Source organism: Cryptomeria japonica, chromosome 4 (genome assembly GCF_030272615.1).
Source record: "Cryptomeria japonica chromosome 4, Sugi_1.0, whole genome shotgun sequence".
NCBI lineage: Eukaryota > Viridiplantae > Streptophyta > Pinopsida > Cupressales > Cupressaceae > Cryptomeria > Cryptomeria japonica.
Genome location: NC_081408.1, coordinates 400680314 through 400702657, shown reverse-complemented (window position 1 = coordinate 400702657; position 22344 = coordinate 400680314). Strand labels below are relative to the sequence as shown.

The 22344-nt window shown below is 36.6% G+C and overlaps 2 protein-coding genes across 5 annotated transcripts in view; both read right to left on the bottom strand.

The window, feature by feature from the left end:
- LOC131074680 (probable gamma-secretase subunit PEN-2) overlaps positions 1–22344 on the bottom strand; it is a 42060-nt gene that overhangs the window by 15497 nt on the left and 4219 nt on the right. The gene's annotated exons all lie outside the window — the stretch shown is intronic.
- On the bottom strand, positions 606–3626 carry LOC131875475 (uncharacterized). Of its 3 annotated transcripts, XR_009372333.1 has the most exons (3): positions 3322–3626; positions 1207–3198; positions 606–1076 (listed from the first exon to the last, which is right to left on the bottom strand). XR_009372333.1 is itself a non-coding variant. In XM_059219844.1 (2 exons), the coding sequence occupies exons 1-2, from the start codon at positions 1828–1830 to the stop codon at positions 708–710; spliced, it is 993 nt and encodes a 330-aa protein (XP_059075827.1). In that variant the 5' UTR covers positions 1831–3626; the 3' UTR covers positions 606–707. The 3 variants fall into 2 exon arrangements, 1 of the variants encoding a protein (XP_059075827.1); XR_009372332.1 differs by having other exon boundaries at positions 1207–3626.

The window sequence follows — 22344 nt, the reverse complement described above, 5'->3', positions numbered from 1 at the left end:
TATAATAATATTTTATTATTTTATTGTTATCTAATTAAATTAATTAATATTAAGTCGTCATATGAATATTTCATTTATATTTTGATAAAAATCAATTTAATTAAATGTCACCATAAAAATTGGGGACATTACATATTAACAGCAATAATTTGGGTTTCTGATCATCATTCAAAAAAGCATAAAACTTCAAAATTCTTGATATGATATAGTGTCAGTTATTATTGTCAGTTGCAAAAGAGATCAAAGGTGTGTTGGCCATGGTTTGGTCAAGTGTTGTATTATGTGAGAAGTACAAAAAAAAACTTTCTTTTTGAAAAGTGGTTGGCATGCAGACTTCTGCAAACATCATCCATCATTATAAACTAAGTTGCCGGTTCGGGTTCGGGTTCCGGTTCGGGTTCGAAGAACCCGGTACGCCGGTACGGCAAAATTTTGAAAAGGGGTTTGGGTTCGTTTGGGTTCGTTAGTACAAAAACATGTAAATTTATATATATATTATATATATATATATCAAAGCCTATAAGCATGAATTAAAATATGCATGTCACATAGCATCATATGAACAACAAAACAAACATAAACTTGTAATCATAGCATCATGATCATACCATAATTGATAATAGCATCATATACATCAAGTTTAATATCAAAATGACAAAATATTCAAGTATCATTGTTTCAACTTTCAAAAATATAAACTTAAAAGTTTAATCATCAAATGGATCATCTAATTCTTCATCCTCCTCCTCCTCCTCCTCCTCATCCTCATTGACATTGACATTACATGAGCCAATGCCACTTGCACTTGCACTATAAGTTGGCTCAATTTCCGAGTCATCAAGTGTCAATGCAAGAAGCTGAGAACCAGGAGCATCCAAATCAGTATGCTCTGGCTCTATATCCCACATCTTTGTTTCCCCTTGTGTGTAGTCATGTTGTTTGTGTGAAAGAAGACGTAGGTTGGAATGCACATATACTAAATTCTCCGCTCTTTTTGATAGCAGCCTATTGCGCTTTACTGAGTGGATGAAAGAGTATGTGCTCCAATTTCTTTCTGAAGCAGATGAACTAGCAACCTATGAAGACAAAGTAAACAATTAAAGTTATACATTAATAAAAATAAAATTACTAGCAACCTATGAAGACAAAGTAAACTATAAATAAACTAAAACTTGTAAATTAAAAATTTTAATTAATTAAACTTACTTGTGATAAAACTTTTATAGCGAGGGGTTGTAGGTGTTGGAAGCATGTGCCATGGAAGTACCACCAGCTATGAGCATCTTTCTTGGATCTATGACGAAGTGCATCAACACTTAGACCATTCCCATTTGCAAATTCTATGAACTCATTTGTAACAACATCTCGCAAATCATCATCGGGATATAGTCTAAGAAATGCTGCCTTATACCCATCAGATACTTCTAGATCTCTCCATGGTGGAATCCTTCCTGGTTTATCAAGAAACTGATTGCTATAGTACTTAGGTGTCAAGGCATAGGCAAGAAGGTGCAAAGGAGTGGTCATCTTATTCCACCTCTCTACAATAATTAATTCCAGTTCTTTGAAGAATTTCTCCTGAGGATCATTCTCTTTTTCATTTATAGTGAACTTTATTTTTTCAAGCATTGAATCAATGCCATCATAAATCTCACCTATGCAAGGCCTATCCATGTCTGTATAGCGAATCATGCTCATGATGGGCTCAGTGATACTTAGGAGATATGTAACAAGATCCCACCATTTCTCATCCAATATTCTATCCCTAATTTTTCCTGCCCTCTCAGTGCTACTTTGCTTCCATACAGTCCAATTGGTGCTGATCACCATATTGCATAGTGCCACTCTAACTTTCACAAGTCGTCTTAAGACGATTGTGTTTGATGCAAAACGGGTCTCAGCAACCTATAACACAAATTAATGCCAAATTATTAAAAAATAAAGCCAAACTTTAAAGAAGAATACACAATATAGCTTACACAATGATATTATTAACATTGAAAATTCAAAAAAATCAGAAAATGTAAAATTAAATTACTATTTCACTTACCTTCAATAGCTCCAAATTCGAATAGGTTCTAAAAATCCCTTGAGACATGTGGTGGTTTGTGATGAACATCTGGATGTCCTCAGCCTCTGCATACACATCTCTGATCCATTTTATTTTTTGCCCAATCCTTTGTAGCATAAGATTGAGTGAATGTACCGCACAAGGTGTCCAAAAGATGTGATCATAGCGTTGCTCAACCAACAAACCAGCAGCTCTACAATTTTTTGCATTGTCCGTTATGACTTGGACAACATTGCGGGGTCCCACAGACTCAATGGCAGAGATGAGAATTTCTGCAATAAATTCGCCATCTTTTATTTGGCCCTCACAATCCACAGCTCTCAAAAACATTGCCCCTTTAGGGGACACCGCTATGACATTGATCAAGGGACGGTTTTTAGCATCTTTCCACCCATCTGAAACAATTGTTACACCTGTCTCAACCCACGAATCCCTTATGGGTTTCAATGCATCTTCAACCCTCTTCACCTCTTTCTCCAATAATGTTCCACGTACCTTCTCATAACCGGGGCCCTTATACCCTCTTGGTGCCTCATTAACACTTTTTATCATTTGCTTCCAATATGGGGAGCGAACAACATTGAATGACAAACCATTTGCATAAATGCACCTTACTATATCTTGATCAGCATTGTCTCTACTCTCATTTTGGAATGCGGTTTCTAAAGGCCCTTTTGTTCTTTTACGTGTCAAGGGTGGTTCACTTTGAGGTTCATTTGTGGCAAAGAAGGGGTGGTCTTCTACTACAATACTGGGATTAGAAGGGCCTTGCATTCCCCTTGTTTTCTTTGATGCGGTTTGGTTCAATCTACGGGCTTCCCTCTCTTCTGCCGCCTCATGCTCCCTAATATATTTCATCACTATCTCATCTGGTATAGGTTTACCATTTTTGCCAGGGCATTTTTTGATGCCTCTTCCTTTTATTCCACACAAATGGCCTACCACTCGATAATATGAACTATTACGTTCAATATCACATCCATGGCATTTCCAACGGAATCCCCCACCTCCCGGAAGTTGTTTTATAATGTCCACATATTTCCATAAGGGAGAATTTGGATCATTTCTTTGTTTTGCAATTACTTGTTCATTGCCAATGGAGGAAGATGTAGATGCCATTCTAGTTCCTATGGCAAGAAATAAAATAAACATATTCAAAAACAAAAACTAAATAATGAAAAAAAATTCAAGTTTCATGTTTGACAATTTGTGAAACAAAAATAGTTGGAAAAAAATGTTTAAAAACCTACCTCTTGCTGCCAATGGAAGCTTGAAAATGTATGGAAATGATGCTGCAACACTTGTTGAAGCTTCTAAAATCAGTCTTCAACTCCTCCTCTTTGATCTTGGAAGCCAAATTTTGTTCAACCTCTCTTCAACCTGCTCTCATAAAAAATTTGTTTGCAACACAAATGAGGTGAAATGTGTCAATAAGATGTTTTAGAAGTGTTTTTTAGGTTATAATTTTCGCTTTTTTAAAGGCGGAATTGAAAAAAAAAAAAAATTTGGTTTGTTTTTTAACTTATTGGGCCGCCCAGCCACGCGGGTTCGACTGGGTCCGCCCGGGTTCGACTGGGTTCGACCCGGGTCGAACCCACCCTGGGTTTTACGAACCCTGGTCGAACCCGGGTCGAACCGGACCCGTACCACGGACCCGGTCGAACCCGGACCCGTACCAGGGCTTCCCAGGGGCGAACCCTGCAACTTAGATTATAAATTGTCATGTTATATTGTTGTTGTTAATCTCTCTCTCTCTCTCTCTCTCTCTCTCTCTCTCTCTCTCTCTCTCTCTCTATATATATATATATATATTGCCAAAATTATAAGGAGAGCCATTGCAGCTAGTGATTAATTTTCAGAATTGTTATAAAGCCTAAAAAAATAATTTTTTTCAAGGGAAAAACTAGAAAAACCCAAAATAATTTTTTTAAGGAAAACAAATTATAAAAACCTGAAATAAAATTTTTAAGCAAAAAAATTATAAAAAACCAGGAATAATTTTTTGGGATAAAAATTATTAAAAACCCAATTTTTTTTTCAAGGAAAAAAATATAAAAACCCAACACTCTGGCTGCATTCGACAGAGCCCGTCCAATCCACAAAACTTGCGAGCAGGAAGTTGAAAACTGACGTCGTGGAAAATTGATAAGGTCGAAAACAGATCGCTCCAAAAAGGAACACGAAACCTTGCAGAAAACATGCGGGAAGTCCACGGGAAGTCCTTCACAATCGCCGCCAAAAAAACCAAAAATTTAACAGTTACAGGTTTTTTTTCTGCACCAAAACAAATAGACCCATGCACACAAAACAAGAGGTATCGCGTGGCAAAAATTCTGAGACCACGCACAGTCTAAAAACGTCGCGGCGCAAAAAAAAAATGCTGCCAATAACAAAAAAAATTGCGTCTGTAACCCAAAAGAAAACCAACAAGTTGAAGTCACGAAAATCGCACCAAAAAAATAAACGCAAAATTCACATCGTGCAAAGCACAAAAACACATTGCGAATATGAATTGCATCGCCAAAAACCCCAACGCGCGGATGAAAAAGTTCATTCGAAAAAAAAAAAATTGCCGAAACCCGATGAAAATCAGACACAAAAAAGTCAGGAGAGAAAAAAATCGCGTTTTGCACCTTATAGAAAGCTAGCGCATGGGCAGAAAACCTTACACCATGGAAAGAAGGGCACATCGATGCGGAAAATGCTTGCAGAAACATCACAAGCTGCTCCAGAAAGAACATGTCTGAAAAATTTTGAAATACAGCCCACTATTTTTAGATTTAAAAACCATGAATTTTTTAGCAAAACAATGTCGCGATCTATCAAAGAAAAAAATCCTTCACGATTTTCAGAAACAGGCAACACGAACATGGGGAGGACGAACACCAAATGCAAGCAAAAACCCTTGTCAAGAAAAAAATGTGGATCCAAATGGTGCTGTCAAGGCTCTCGTACGCTAGGGTTTGCAGAGGTGGAACCACGTGACAAGCAAATGATTTTTTCCACAACGACAAGGGTAAGGATGGGATATGGGCGCTTCCCCTAGTCCAAACCAGCTAAGGTTCTCTGCCAACAAGAATTTCTCATGAGTATATCGTTAGGGAGACGAAATGCTTTCAAGAACGGCATTAGCAGAACCATCGATCGTGGCATGGGGGCAAAGGAGGTTGGCGAGAGCCACAAAGAAACACGGGAACCATTTTCAAGGTATTCCAACAGCAGATAGATCGACAATACTTCTAGGGGAGGAGATAGATAACGAAATAAAAGAAAATGAAAAACATTTCTCTGAACTGGGTTTAATCAGGAGATTCAAGGGTGTCTGGCCAAGTTTGTGTGATCTTCACAAATGGATCACAACTTTCTCAAAACCCATTCTTGAGGGAGATGTCTAGATTTTTCCAGGGGAACGAGGCCATTTCGTGGTTGTTTTTTATTTTGAATCAGACCGGAAGAAGGTCCTCTATGACTTCCAATGGAGTTGGGAGGATAAATTCTTATTGTTCCTGAAACCGTGGTACCTGACCTTCAATCCCACCACGAAATCTTTCGACAAAGTCCCAATGTGGGTAAGACTTCCATACCATCCTTTGCAATTCTAGTTTGAATATGTTTTGAGGCTACTGGAGACTCACTAGGTAAATTCTTGGGAGCGGATGAGGGTTCCCTAGGGTTTCAACACACAACATTTGCTCGTATTCTGGTAGAAATGGATCTAAAAAAGGGTTTTCCAGTTGAGTTGCTTTTGAAATATGGAGAAGGAAAGTGGCTACAATCAATGGATTATGAGGGTATTCCCTTTCGATGTCGTCATTGTTTCCAGATGGGCCATTTAGCTGCAAGTTGTGAGCAGAAGAACTCAAAACAGCAAAGTTTGTGGTGGAAAGATGTCTTTGATTCCCATTATGTGGTGGAAAACAGCAACCAAAACAATATCTCACAAGCCTCTATGGGGATAGGAGCTGAGCATGCCACATCTTTGTGTGCTGACACTTCTTCTTCTATTACTGAAGATGTTTCAGGTACTTTGGCTAAGGCCAACATTGATGTTGGCTCCAGGGTCAACACACCAGAACATGACAGTAATCAAGGAGCGAGAACAAAACATAGCCCAAAGGTAGTTTGTGAAGATGGGAGTAAGGAGAAGGTAAAGCAAGGTTGTGTAAGAAGCTCAGTGCTTCGACCATCTCCTGTTGATGGATACAAGAAAGAGCTGCAAGATGTTAGGGGTCACGAGGAGGGATGGACAGAGGTGAAAAGGAAAAGAAATAAGTGGGCTAGGGAGGATTTTTCGTTCAATATAGTTTTTCGTTCCCATGATAAGAATGGTTTTAGAACAACTTGTAACAGATGACCTGTTAAGGGGTCTTGCACTTTGGAGCATTGGTTGTCTGGGGAGGGAGTTCCCTTGTTGTAACCCCCACCTAGTTCAAGCCAGATTTATATCTCGATGTTAATATAAAAAAGCAATAATTACCAATCAAAAAAAAAATGCGGATCCAAAAAACACGAACACAGCCACGATTCCCAGAAACCCTCCCTTCAATGAAAAAAGTACTAAGGATTTTTTTCATTAAAAAATCACTTAAAAAAAATTCTAGAAATAAATTCCATGAAAAATAATTGAATGATTATATTTACAAATATACAATGTATATAAAGCGAATTACAAGACGGTGTTCTAAAAAGAACGAACCGTTTACCTGAAGCTTCAACATGAAGCTAAAAAGCTAAAAACTAAAAAGCTAACTCACCTTCTAATAAAAGTAGTAGTTACACTAAACAAACTAAAAAAGCCAACTAAGTCGACAACTAAGATGACCATTATAGAATAGATATAATATTATTTTAATAATTAGCACCCTTTGAAAGAGTGCAACTCTTCATTATTTCTGCCCTTTGAAAGGGACACGACCTTTCACAATCAGATCTGCACTTCCTATTTAAATCAGATCTGCACTTCTGATTCCCAAATTATCCCCCCTTCAACTGAGTTCTCATCTCCCTTTTATACCTCATATTTGGGGGAGTTTAATTATATTCTTTCATATTTTTATTTAATTTTTATTTCTATTCTTTTGTATTTTAATTTTATTATTATTATTCATTATTAAATTATATTTCAAATTGGGGACATTACAGAAAGAAAGGTCCTCTTAGTTTTGTTTTATGAAGAGTTGACTTAATGCAACTCTGCAGTTAAGGTTAGTGCTAAGTATAAACAAGTGTAAATTACAAAATGAAATTAATCATCTCTCAAAATAAGATTTGCACATTGACTTCCCTAATTAGCCTTGGCAAAACAACATCTTGAGTGTAGGTTTTTAAAGGTAATCTAGTGATGGTGGGACTCCTAGTGAACACATTATGTAGGGAGCTTGCTCCTTGTCTCGTCACTTGTGTAATTGTAATGAAAAAAACAGACCTGCTATTTATACTAATTTGTCAATGCTTGTCTAGAGGATAAGCACTTGAGCTTTACAAACTTGTAAAAAAGATAATGTTAATAGCAGAAATAATTATGTTATGTAGTGTTTTTTATGGTCTTTACATACATTATTTTACTCACCAAAATTTAAGGATGACAAATGTTTTGGAGTCTTGTTAACAATTTCCAAACCAGATTGCATTTCCTCAAATAACACTCTTTACTTCTTGTAAACATTGTTGACTCATATACTACAACACAGAGTTTGATCTTGATGTAATGAAAAAACTTGCAAAAGAGGAAGATATAATAGGCAATGTCCTACAAATACTTGAGAATAGTAAAGCCATTTCAAGGGGACTACTTCTAATAGTCTTCTATAAGAACACAACATACAACATGATGGTCATAAACAAACCACTAGCTCCTATATATACCCTAATTATGCCTTGGATGCCACCCAAGTGAGCTTAACTACCTATATAAGACAATATGAATAATTATATAATTTAGTTACGAGCAATTGTAGCCACAAGCTGACTACTCATATCCCTATGCACACTTTAGGATTAAGGGTGTAGTACATAATAGCATTCCATTTACATAACATGAAAATAGTATTTTTTTTTTCAAGTACCTGGATTTTAAACATGAATAGCAAGGTAAAACATGTCATCAATAAAACAATAAAATATTCATGAAAATCAAAATAGCATTCGTTATTCCATTCCAAATATATTTATAGTGCCCATTCAAGGGTGTTGTGGGTTAATCCAAATAAACCAGGGTGCTAACATCAAATGGAACCTACCATCAAATGGGATGTTTAAACTGAAATTTGATGGTGTACCTCAAGGCAACCTGTTGATGTGTTTTTCATGCACATGCGAACACGGAACAAAATACCCAAAAGTATCTTATCCTCTCTTGAACAAAGTTACTCAAATGTTGAAGATTAGCCTAAGGATCACTTGAGGCAACTCCCAGGTTCTGGTATGTCGCGTTACAACGAGTGGATAAGCTCGTTGGTTTGATGTGATTATGCTGGAATCACGAGGGGGACTTACGTTGAATTGTTGAATGCTTCAATCACTAGAACTCAATCATCTGATGTTGCAATCTTGTGATGTTTTTTGTCCTAAACTAGCTTGAGTTGAAAAAAGGGCAAAAGGAAAGGGTTGAGAGTCTCTATCCTAAGACCTAGAATGTAAGAAGATAGGTGAATGATCAAATGGAATCCTACTGGGCGAGGTCTCACCATCAACTTGAACAATTTGACACAAGCTCAATGCAATCTTCTAAGGACATTTCAAAGATGTTCAAATCATTACCATCAAACATTGATCACCATTCAAGTTAATGCATAAACAATGGATGCATAACAATTTGAAGTTAAGCTCATATCATTCCAATTGACCACGCAAGGCTCACTTACAATCAACAAGAGGCTAGTGGTATGAACTAAACGGATTCCACATAAATGCATTCAACAATTTCCTCCATCCAATCTAATTAACTTGAAAGCAAATGAGAAGTAAAGAACATGTCAGTTGTTGAAGTAACAAATCAAATTCACCATAACTTCAATGAAATCAACTGCTCTTTACAACAAGGTTTGGCAACAATCTTTGCCTTCTCCTAATCTAACTTCTACTCTAATTGCTATCTGCTATTGAACTATTCTCTATTCTATTCTTCTAAGACTATATATTCACTATTAACCTTTACAAATGAAGAGCGTGAGCCTTTTATACTGCTCTCAACACAATTCAATGGCTCAGATCAATTTGAGATCAATGGCCGAGATTTTACAATGAAAACCCTAATTAGGGTTTGTTACAACAAACTCAATTCTGGCAAATGAAGTAATCACAACACTTTGACACATGTCATCTCTGGAATATTCGACCGATGGATAATAGGGGTAGGTGCCTCGGAGTTTGTGCCATCATGGATGAGTCAAGTACATTGCATCTAGACATGTTGATGTGGAACTTTTCTGATTGATAGAGTGGTGACTGGGATGATGATTAGGACGCCACTTCAACTTTGCACCTATAGACTTGGTAGATCATCATGAATGAATATCATTATCCAGCTTTAGCGGTGATGATGAGGATCTTCTAACTTTAATTAACTCTTCTGAAACTATCCCTTTGAATGTCTCAATCATGGAGGTGCAAGTTATACTCTTAGTTTTGAAGTATTGATGTTGCCTTGGAACGAACTCTTGATGGCACAACTACTTCTCTGCTTTGAAATTCCTTCTTTGTGACTCCCTTCATGTTGTTGGTGTTGTGGATCATATCCTTGTGCACGTGAATGCTTCTTGTGTAATCACCTTCTTGTGCTTGTTTATGAAGTTCCCTAGAAGATATCTTCCTTGTATCTTGATCTTGATGTTGAAATTTGCTCCTTGAGAGACTTGTTTCAATCCTCCTCCACTGTGATCCCCTTGATTTCTTTCTTCATTACCTGCAAAACAAACAAATGAGCATCAAACACACATGATACATAACCTCTATATAAGAGGATTTAGAGAGAATTTGCTCTCATGAAGAAGCAATTGAAGTGTTTTCGCTCCTAGAGGGGAGCACTTGAAGTTCGCTCCAACCTTGATGCTCATGAAGTTCGCTCCAACCTTGATGCTCATGAAGTTCGCTCCAACTTGGGAGCACATGAAGTGATCTTCAAACTTGCCCTTGAACTTGCTTTCACTCGTTTCCCTTCATTCTATGGGTTTTAACATTGAGTCTTTCAACCATTTATTGATGCAAACATGACAACCTAACCTTAGGGAAGGCCTTTATAGGAATTTCACTCCGAGAGTGGAGCACATGAAGTTCGCTCCAAGATGGGTGCACATGAAGTAGCCCTCTATCTTGCCCTTCATCATCTCAAATTCAAAAATGTTCTTTTCTAAGCATATGATGATATCAAATCAGCTCAAGGCAATGATCTGTAAGCAATTTCTCATCTTATCTTGGGCAAATGAGGCAAATTCACTCCAAGGTTCATGCACATGAAGTTCGCTCCTGAGGCTATGCACCTGAAGTTCGCTCCTGAGGCTATGCACTTGATGTGAATTTCAAATCAAAACTCTAACTCTCCTTCGCTCACTTTCACTCACTCTCTCAACTCTAATGCATCATACCATGCTCAACATGAAGTCTTAGGAGGAATTTCGCTCTAAGAGATAGACACATGAAGTTAGCTCCACAAGGGGTGCACATGAAGTGAAGTTCGCTCCAAAGTGGATGCACATGAAGTGGATTGAAACTTGACACTTAGTATTTTCTTGCCCATTCTCTTTCATTCCATTCATTCAATTTTGATGAAACTAGGCTCATAAGGCATTCTAGAAACAATTTCGCATTCAACTAAGGGCATTTAAAGTGAATTTTGCTCCTAGAGAGGAGCACTTGAAGTTAATCGCCCTCAACCTTAAGCACTCGAAGTAGCTTGAAAACGCACTTTTGGGTTGAATTTTATTACTTCATGCCTAAAGACCTCAAAAGTCACCTTGAATATGATTTGTCCTTCGACTTGAGGCAACAAGAGTGAATTCGTTGTGGGAGAGGGGCACTTGAAGTTGCCTACGTACTTGACCCAATTGATGTTTCCTTGCATTGCTTGATCGGGCTTGATCTTGAAGAGTTCTTCCATCAGACCTCTTTTTCTTTATGTTCATTTTGACCTCATTTCACCCCCAAAAGAAGAGCTATCCTCTTGACTCCCGGCATCTTGACCATATACCTCTTCAATGCAAAGGCTAATAGCTAAGGAGTCTAACACTATCCTAGGAAGCAGGAAAAAGTGGGGGTCCCCGTTTGCAATGGGGTGATGTGTAAATACCTCACAACACAACCCAAGAGCATCAAATGTTGGCTGCAACATAAGGGGCTAGAGTGGAAATATGATATGGCCTGCTTCCAAAGGCTTGTCAATGGGACCAGTAATGAGACCGAGGCTCAAGCATTACCCTTCAGCCTTCAAAATTGCATAAAAAATGATATTCAGAATATAATTATAGAAGGAAATTACATGGTTATTATAAACACCATAAAAAATAAAAGTTCAGCAAGCTGGAAAATCAAGAATATCATGGAACAAGTCTGGCAGAAATTAACATTGCTAAACTCATACACAGTACAGCATTGTTTTAGGGAAGGGAACAAATACGCAAACACATCAGCAAATTATGCCTAGATCAAAGCGGGTACAAAATCATAAGCCAAAGTATATCCATGCGCAAGGAGTTAAGGGAGATGGCACTTGCTTGAAGCCTTAACCAAAGTTGGAAACTATTCATTATATAAGATATCACTCTTGCTCATGCAAAATGCCCAAGGACCATGGCGGTCAATTCGCTGCCCTCACAACATGATAGATTAATACCCTTGGGACTGCCAGAAAAAATTAGTTCATGGATTGGACAGCTATCCTTTGAAATCGCAACATCTTCCTTCTCTTTTGAGATCATGCAAAGACATGATAAGGCCAGGTATGCAATGTGCAAGGCATGAGTCAAGGATTTTATACCACTCACTAAGGCAATGTTATCACAAACATTGAGTGGTGTATGTTGTCAATGTCACATTCAGCAATGAGATCTTCTTACCTCTTCTATAGATGCCAATGCCCTTCACTTTGCAGCCAGGAACAGCCTTGTTGTCGGTTCCTTGGTTGCATTTAGAGTGATGCTGGGCTGTCAACGAAAAGCTCTCAATGGGGACTTAACAGACCATACCAAGATTGTAATCAACGCCAATTTCTTTATAATGTGCAATGTAGCCATCAAGAGCTAGGCCAAGGAGAAAGGGGTTGAGTCATTTGTTGTGCAGGATATCAGTTCCAGTGATAGCAACTATAGTTTTTAGATGTTCAGTTCTTTTGTTCTGATGTAGTATGTACCTAGGATAGTGCTAGGGTTTACCCTTTGTGACTCATGCTCTGTATATGAACTCCAACATGGCGACAAAGGTTAATCATTTTGAACATATATATAAAAGGCCCCAAGATCACATATAACAAGTATTAAATATGCAAATTATAGCGACCATATAAAATACTAGTATCCTTTGTCATTGTTTTATATTATACTTATTTATTTGTTTAGATTTATTTAGTTGATTTTTCATTTGTTTGTATTTTATTCGTGTCATATGTTATTATTTTATGCATTAATAAACATATGTTTTATATTTATGTCATATCAATTAGCTTGTACACCTTTGTTATTCATATATGCACATTTATTTATCATTTTTATTTTTTTCTTTATTTATATGTTTAACGACTTTTGTTTTTTTAGTATTTTATTAATCCTTTGGTCATATTAGTTGATATATATTTACACTTCTATGTTTTTATTGTTAGTTTGTATTTTATATATAGATAAACTATTTTCCCTTCCCTCTCCTCCAAACCCTAAAATCCTCCCCCACTACCTCTATTTAAGCTCATCGGTCTGCAGCTATCCTCTCATTTCTTCTCTCTAACTATTTCTTTCATCCTGATGATGGATCATGTAGTATGATCCAAAACGTTGATGATGAAAAAACACACACAGTTGAAACCAGAAAAGAAAAAAAATAACAATATGGACTGTGGAAATTACATGACTCTAGTTCATACTTTTGTTTTTCAACCTCCAGTTTTACGGTGCAAATTTTGTTTTTATATGAATAATACCCAATTTCAATTAGATATTTAGTGTGGAACTTCTATTAGTATTTTCAGATGACTCTTTATGGACTGGCAAATTTCATCTAGCAAACTCTTGAAAGAATTTATCATCCACACATGCCTAGGTGGACAATAAGGTTGTCCTTCAAAATCAAAATCCCTAACAGAAGAATTATCCTTTGGTTTGATGTACCAGTCAACCCATTACTTGATAGCTAAAAAGTTAAGAACCCTCCTACCAACAGTGAGAAATCGAAGTCATCATTCACCTCTCCAACACCTCTATAACTAAAACCATCACTAATAATTTGATATATCTTTTTAAGTATCTTCTTTAGATATGATATTTTAGTGTATATATTACAAAGTAAGAGACCGGCTGTGTGGTCACAGAGAACTGCTATATCTGATGCACCTGTAACAATTTCTCATTAAATCACATATAACACACAACCATATAAATGATTTTATATCACTAACTTCTCCATTAGAGCAAAACATCCAGGGCCTGAAAGTTAAAGTGCATGGCTCACCTCATACTGTCATGGCCCAATTCTGAAATTCAATATCAGCAACTTAATAAGAAATAGTCTTACCAGTTACAATAGTAAGACTTCGCATTTTCTTATTTTTAACCTTGGCTAGAGCAATAGCTGCAGATCGTGATTATTAATATGCGCAGATCATAAATCTTATTGTGTGAATGTCATGGTTATTAAGGTAAACAGTTTCTGGATTTGATTGTGTGAAGGTCATGTTTGAAAAATTGATTGAACAAAATAATCGGATTAATTACATTGAACGATATACACACGTATATATAGAGCCTACAAGACAATGTTCTCTAAATAGAACTAGTCGTTAAAGTGAAATCAAATAAGCTAAAAAACTTAAAAAGCTAAATAATAAAAAGCTAATTAAACAAGCTAAATAAGACAACTAAAAAGCTAAATAGCTAAAAAAGTCGACAACTAAGATGACCACTAAGAATAGAAGATGACCATTATAGAAGATATTAATATTATTTTTACACCCTCCCTAATGGTCATCGTACTCGATACCCTACAAAAGACACTGCAGGTGTTATGATCACAAATGCAAAGACCATCTGCTGCTATGAAGACCCTCCCAAGATCTGCAGAATGTAAATGACCAAGAGTACCAAAAGCCATCCAAGGTAATGTAGCTCTCACACGCGAATTAGAGATCTGGCACACGCGAATTGCTGAAGCCTGAAACCATGATTTTGAGGAAAAATCAGCGAACCCTTTTGCAGAAGAGTACCAACTCCAAAACTGACTGCAAGATACCACGGTTGCAGATGTTCGCCTGGCAGGTGTGACCCAAACTGACTACAACAAAGCACAATTTTTGAGGAGAAAAATCGATCAAAACCATAGAACTTCTGGAATCACAAACCCCACGCGAACTTTGCATATTACAAATGATTTTTGAGGAAAAAATCATCTGTAAAAACCATGCAAGCAATACACCAGGAAAAATCATGAAAACCCTAGAAATCTAAGGTTACAAAACATCATTTTTGTGGAAAAAACGGTAAAACCCAGATAAACTAAAATCTTAGGCGAACATCGCGAATTACAGATGAGATAATTTTTAAAGGAAAATTATAAACCCTACGAAAAAATTTTGAGCAAAAAATGTGAAAACCCTAGGACCTGTAGGAGGAGGTCTAGGTTTAATCAATCTGATCAAGGCGACGATATTTAAATATCGTGAACAAGCACTGTTTCGAGGTGTTGTGGCAGTTCTTGAACTTCTGACTATATTCCAACATGATGTTGGTCAAAGATGCCATCACGAAAATCGAGGTTGAACGAGGTCAACCTAGTGAAGGCACAAGACAGAAGAATTTGATTAAAAAATTAAAATAGAAGCAGCTGCAAAATGAATCTAAAACCCTGGAGTGGAAATCGAGGCACAAATCCCAATGCACGAATTTCGAGGTTTAAACCCAGAAATTAATAATAATTTGTGGAAAAAATTAATAAAACCCAAAAATAAATTTTAGGAAAAAATTATCAAAACCCATAAATAATTTTTTAGGAAAAAAAAATTATCAAAACCCAAAATATATATTTTTTTAAGGAAAAAAAATTACAAAAACCCAGAATAATTTTTTTAAGGGGCAAAATTAATAAAGCCCAACCAAAGAAGAAGGGACAACAAACAGATGGAGCTTTATGGAAGAACCAATCTAGTAATCACAACACCCTCATAAATATGACAGATGAAACCTCTTCATAAAACCTCAAGGTTTCATTGTCAAGAAGGGAAGGAATACATTCTACTTAAATAACAAGGATCTAGTAATAATTGGCATGTGTACGCTCCATGTTTGGTTCATACCTGATGTGTTTGTCTACTCTATGAATGTTTATGATTACTATAGACATATTCATATCATCATAAGATTTATATTTTTGGAATAATCTAGAATATGAGAGTAACTACAGTAAACCAAAAAAGATATGAATTTATTTAGAAAAGAACATTGCACTTAAATTCAAAGATGTGTGTCATGCTTCTAAATTCTTTCATTAACAGTAAGAGATATCTATGCTATGAGGCATACATTGGGACAATAATCAAAGTGATGTGAAACAAGGATGAGAGAAAACTTGTCTTAAATTAAAACCTTGCCAATTTCCAACTATTGGTTACAACTCACATTCAAGGAAAAACATATATGTCTTAATTCAAACTTATAATAATATCAGAATAGCGCAGAGAAAGGTGGATTATGAATTAGACTTCATGATCATTCAACCATTGCTTGAGGACAAGCAATCTCGGGAAGGATGGACTGTCATGGCCCAATTCTGAAATCCGTTATCAGCAACTTAATAAGAAATTGTCTTACGATAGTATAACTTCACAATTTCTTACTTCTAACCTCGACCAGAGCAATAGCTGCAGATCATGATCATTAATATGAGCTGATCGTTATCAGCAACTTAATAAGAAATTGTCTTACGATAGTAAAACTTCACAATTTCTTACTTCTAACCTCAACCAGAGCAATAGCTGCAGATCGTGATCATTAATATGAGCAGATCGTAAATCTTATTGTGTGAAGGTCATGGTTATTACCGTGTAACATAGTAAGGGATGATTGCCTTCCTTCCTAACAGTGATCCCCTCCTAAGATCAATGAAGGATTAGTTAGTCTTAACAAGGATGGAAAGAGAGACAGATTAAATACTGAAGAGGTGCGATGGGTGGCAAATGGACACATTCCATCTCATCAGTCACAACCCTGAAGCAAAGATGCCACCCTACAAACCCGATAGAGGGGTATAAAAGAAAGATGCCAGCATTCAAGGAAGGGCATCAGAGGATAATTATTTGGATTGCAGATCAGATTCTCTACAGACAATACTTGTTCACAGGCAGATTATTACTGAGACATCAGATCAGCATGTTGTGTCTTACTGATGAACCAATTATTTACTTACAACTATATTATATCTGAATACTATAGCACAACAGTTACATTATTTCTTATTTTGTACATATAATAGAACTAATCAGATCTATAATGGTTAATCAAGTTTATAATCGTTTGTTAATTTCCATTGATGACATATATATTCTTAATAAAAAAGAGATTGGCATATTCATAGTCCAACTGCTTAATCAATTTTATTTTACCCCATAAAGAGACGCATGGTGTTGTTAGGGAGAGGCAGAGTAAATCCATCCCAAATTAGGTGATCCCCGAGGGTGGTCTGGACAGATGTTACTGAAACCTGGGCCCAATTATGGAGGTGGTGTCAGCGCACCCTAGACAAGTAAATCCCCATCCAGGGTTGAGGATAAGGGAGTAAGAATTGGGGCTTGAATATAGCCACTATCAATTGTATTATGAATAAATATGGTCCTCTAGTTCAATAAATTAATTTAAAGCATGATAATATTGAGTAATGGGTATTGAATATTGGGAAATTGGCAGCATCCTAGTAGGGGACATTACACATACCTCCTATTATATTGTATAGAATACAAACATCCACAAATTCTTTTTGAAATCTAAACCTTTTGGCAGTGAGGAAATGGATGTAGAGTTTCTACTGCTTTTTAAGCCATCTCTTGTTGCTATATCTTTTATTTATTAGTGTTTCTATCAAAAGCCTCAACCACTACTTGTTTAGTGTGTTAATATTTTGCATAGAAAAACTGAAGCATTTCTTTAAGTCTCTGATTATCTCACCTGAAACACAGAAATTTGTCTGTTCTTGGCATTACATTGCCTAACACAAATCAGTATGAGCCGTGGGTGAAGAATTGTACTGAAAAATGCAACTGCATCAACCAATCCTGTGGTCCACAATGAATTTCTTTCTCAATCATGTGTCAGCTTTCTCTTTAATTTCAAGGCAAAGAATTTTATTCATGTGTAACAATCCTATGCCTGATATCCTTTTACAGATGAATCCAAACCTGGCATCAAATACTCAAGCTTGTATTGATATGTCATTCTTGAACTTTGCAAATCACTGTAGCTCCCTTCACATAATTAACTAAAGTCTCTTTGAGAAAACAAAAGGGGAATCTTTGAAACCATGCACCTCTTCTTCAAGCATGTATGTGTTCATTTTGGGCTACCTATATCTATTGTGTCTGACTGTGACCTGAGATTCATCAATGCATTTTGGTAGTCCTCATGGGAAAGATTGGATACACAGTTGGATTGGTCCACAATCTTTTATCCACAAACAAATGTTTAGATGCAGATTGTGAATCACACAATTATACAACTATTGTGCATCTACAATTGTGTACACCTACACGCTTGGGACAACAACCTTCAATACATCCAACATGCCTACAACAAATGCGCAGTTCGACATGTCATAGTCCTTTCCAAACATGCCTTGGGTTCAGCCAGCAGCACTCCTAGACATATCGTACTGTGCACTACTGCACTTTGAGTCATACATACAGGAATGGGAAGCAAATAGAGTGCAAAAATTTCTACAACACATTCAGAGTGTTCACCAATAGGTTTAGCAGATTCTTCATGCAAACAGCATAAGTACAAAAACCACCATGGCACGCAGCTCACACCTTATTCGAGGTCAGTGATAGTGTCTAGTTGCATATTCATAAGGTATGCTTTAAGATTCCACACCAAAAGATGAAGCCTCTATGCTATGGTCCACACACCATTCTACATGCAACTAGTGAGAATGCTTTTGCTCTCAATCTCCTGCAAATACTTAGATTTGAATCCAATGTTAAATGTGGATCTCCTCGAGCCATATTTTTTGCCTCTTTTTGAACAAGCTTCGACTTTCATCCTTCAAACTTAGATCCTAAGCATTTACACACTTACACACTACCACAATACACATGCGCCAAGGCTCACATCAATTTGACAGATCTATGCTTAACTTCCACAAATTGCCAAAGACTCAATAGGGAACATTGATTCTCAAGAAAGGGCAAATGATTCCAGCAGTCATGCAAGCCTTTGAAAACATTGTGTGTGTCTTGAATTCTGCACTCCCTTCTACAACACGTGTGCGCACACAACTCTAGATGTCATTGAGCATGACCACACATGACACTATGCATTGCTCATCATATACTATCATGCATGACTGTGCATAACTTTGAGCAAACACCTGGTGATTTCAACAGATCTACACATGGACAACTCTAACCATGTAACAAAATGCCAACAATTAGGGAGTGAAACTTACAGGACAGCTGGAATGTCAACAATTCAAAATGGATCATTACAACTTCTATTTCTTGTTTTGTAACTGGAACATAATGTATTCTTTATATCAGTACCCCTCTCACATTGAGATCAGTTCGATGACAAATAACTGTCTAGTCTTAGTAACACTAGACTAATATGCATATCCCTTTTTGGCTACAGGGATTCTCATTCCTTGCTGTGCCATTTATAAACATATGTTGTACCTATTCATTTTTGTTTGTGAATAGGAGTAGCACACCTTTGCTAAAGTCTTCTACTTTGATTGTGTATTTGGCTTATTATCTTTTGTTTTCCATGTGCACATATACAAACCCCATCCTTCACAGGAGTGGTTTATCCACGAGACTACCTAGGATCCAAAACAAGGCTAGATAAGCCTAGGGAAAGGTTATTTTTCTCTACATGATGAACCTGATCAAGCTTACACAATCTTATCGACTTTAGGGTTTCCAATTCACATTTTCAGATTGTTATAATTCTGATTTTTCATATATTTTATTAGGGTTTATGTTTACCTGATGAGGTATCCTTTATCTCAGCCTCCAACCCTAGATTTTCCCATCGCTATGGCAGTTATCAGGGTTTGTTCCGTGGCTTATTTGCATTCATTTATTTCTGATTATGACATTGTTTTATCTTTCATATCATAAGACACATCTATCCTCAATATAATTGTGGAACTTTATGCTATGGATACGCATGTGTTTTGTATAGAGGGGTTATTCTATCATGTACTACATTTTCCTTCTTTCATTGAATTGATTAGTGCCTATGCTATGTTATACTTATAAGAGATGCTGTTCATTTATTCACACATTCCATGATGATCCTATGCCATGTAACAATGACAATCACATACTAAGCAAGGATCCATCATGTGATATGCAAAACATTAGTGTACCTAGTGATTATGCATATCTTACATGTCATTATAGTTTCATAGATTCATGTGCTTTATATGCATTGCCTTCTTTTATACATAATAATGTGATACATGACGATTATTTGTCTATATCTCATGTTGAATCAATCGATACTCATTCTTCACATGATGATAGTTATGCCTTGATGATACTAGATTAGCTTCTCATTTTCTTTGTTCATTTATTGATGCTCCATCACCTTATCTTACACTGCATGATGACCTTATAAGCCTTAGGGGGAACTATTGCATGATCATTATGATAGTTCCAATGATTCATCCTTACATGTGAAATCTTTCTTACTTGCTAATTATATGCATATAGATGATGGAATTCTATTGATTGGTGAATTTATATTATACCTAAGTTGTAGAGTTTTACAATGATTTGATTCATATTGATTGCTCCACACTTCTTTTTCTAGCTTAGCCAATGCTTTTATTGCATATTTTTCTAGGCCTACTTCATGTGAGTATAATTTGGAGTTAGAAATATTTTCTCGTGATTTATCATTTGATCGCTGTTTTCCTATTGTCCACGTGGCTTATACAAACACTAAACCTACTTTTTATCATCACAGCCCCTATATTCTATGGCCTTAAAGATAAACCACCTGATATGACAAATGAATCCATTGCTTAGATATCCTTATTCATCATTTTCACTACTTGGCACATTTTGTACTTTTTGCTTTACTTTTTTGGCTTTATGTTTTAATGTCCACTTTCCTAGTTCACATATCCTTACAGTTGCATTTACCTTGTGTTCCTTAAATTTTGACCTTTCTTATTACCCCTTGTTTGTTGTGCTTTTCACACCCATTTCATCTTCTACCTTATTCATGCTTATCTTACACACTTGGGGAGTCATTTTGGCTTCCATTTTCCTTGCTTGACATATTTCCCCCTATTCTTGTTTACATCCTCTTTATGCCCATGCTTTATTTACCATTGTCTTATTTCACACTTGGGTTACACACTTGCCTTTGCTTTCATAGCTTTTACCCTTTTATCATATTGCTTCTCGTTTTATATCCTATTCTTATTGCCATGTTTGTTCCTAAGCCTTTGATCATTGCTTATTTCCTACCGATCTTACATTGCTACATTATTCTTAGTAGAGATTATACTTTAATCTTCTCTTGACACGTTTTGCTTCATAGAGCTTCAAAGATTCAGCATATCCTTACTTTGAGGGCATCATGCCTTCCCTCATCATACGTTGAGTTTCTATTGCTATATCCTTGGAAGCATCATGATTTCCCCCCACCTTGGGCACTCCTATTCGCACATCATTAGCAAATTTATCTTAAAATTGAGAGCATCATGCCTTCACTATTTTTACTTTGCACCTTCATGGTTACATCTTTACATTGGGAAACATCGTGCCTTCTTATTTATACTTTGTGCCTCCATGGCCACATCAAAGGTATCATGCCTTCCCCAAACCTTATGTGCTACACTATGTTATTCTACCCATCTAGGGGTATTTAGCTACACATGTCCTTAAGTGATTGCATCTATGCATACCATTTACTTGTGGCTTCATGATTGTCTATTCATATCATTACACATTGACCTATAACACCTATCTATACACATTGACATATCCTAAGTCCACACAAGTGCCAATTTATAATCAATTTTTATTTTTTTAAAAATTTAATGCCTGGTAAACTTTTTAATGTGACCGGCGACGCTTGCATGACATGCCCTCCGCCTTCACGTGAAACGCTTTTGACCCGGAGCTATGAACTGGTGAGGCCACAAACGGGGGACCTCATCCCCACACTTCACTTGTTCAAACCCGCAAGCACAATGGCCCAACGAAGACACAAGGCCTACAAGCACAATGGCCCAATAGGGGTTTGAACCTTGGTGGCCGCTTCACCAACGAAGTGTTTTAACCGCGACACTACATGTTCGAAGACATCTATCATCAATTTTATCCTTCATGCTCATGCACATTTTTTGCTTCATCATTCTTGGACTATCAGCCTAATTCTTGATAGACAAATATTCAATTTCACACATACTTTATTGATCATATCTTATTCGCACATGCTTTTCACACTTAACCATTGGCATGGTACACATTATTGCTTAATACACAATCCTATCAAGCCATTCAAGGCTGTCTTTATGGGGGACATCATCTCCCCCGCCTACCCAACCCCCACTTATATTTGAGCTAGCATTACCATATCTTTTGACAATGGGGTATAATGTCCCTTGTTAATTAAGTAGCTCGTGCAAGCCCTATCCTCATTTTCCTAATAAGGATAAAAAATATATATAAAATAAAGGAGCCACAATTTGGGAAAATAGAAGCAACAAATAAAATAATACCTTGTAGGAGTGTGGATTTTTAAAAAGAAGTGTTGTAACCCCTCAAACAATTGGCAGCTTCTTGGAGGCATTGAGCCTTCCCCATTTACACATTGTTGCACCTAATTGCATTATCTTGCCCATATGGAGCCTCT

What these genes read in the sequence shown, in the direction of transcription:
- LOC131875475 (XM_059219844.1), bottom strand. Translation starts at nt 1,830, where the DNA reads ATGGTGATCAGCACCAATTGGACTGTATGGAAGCAAAGTAGCACTGAG. An exon ending in CTATAAAAGTTTTATCACAA is followed by an intron (nt 1,077 to 1,206) that starts GTAAGTTTAATT and finishes TTGTCTTCATAG; the next exon opens with GTTGCTAGTTCATCTGCTTC.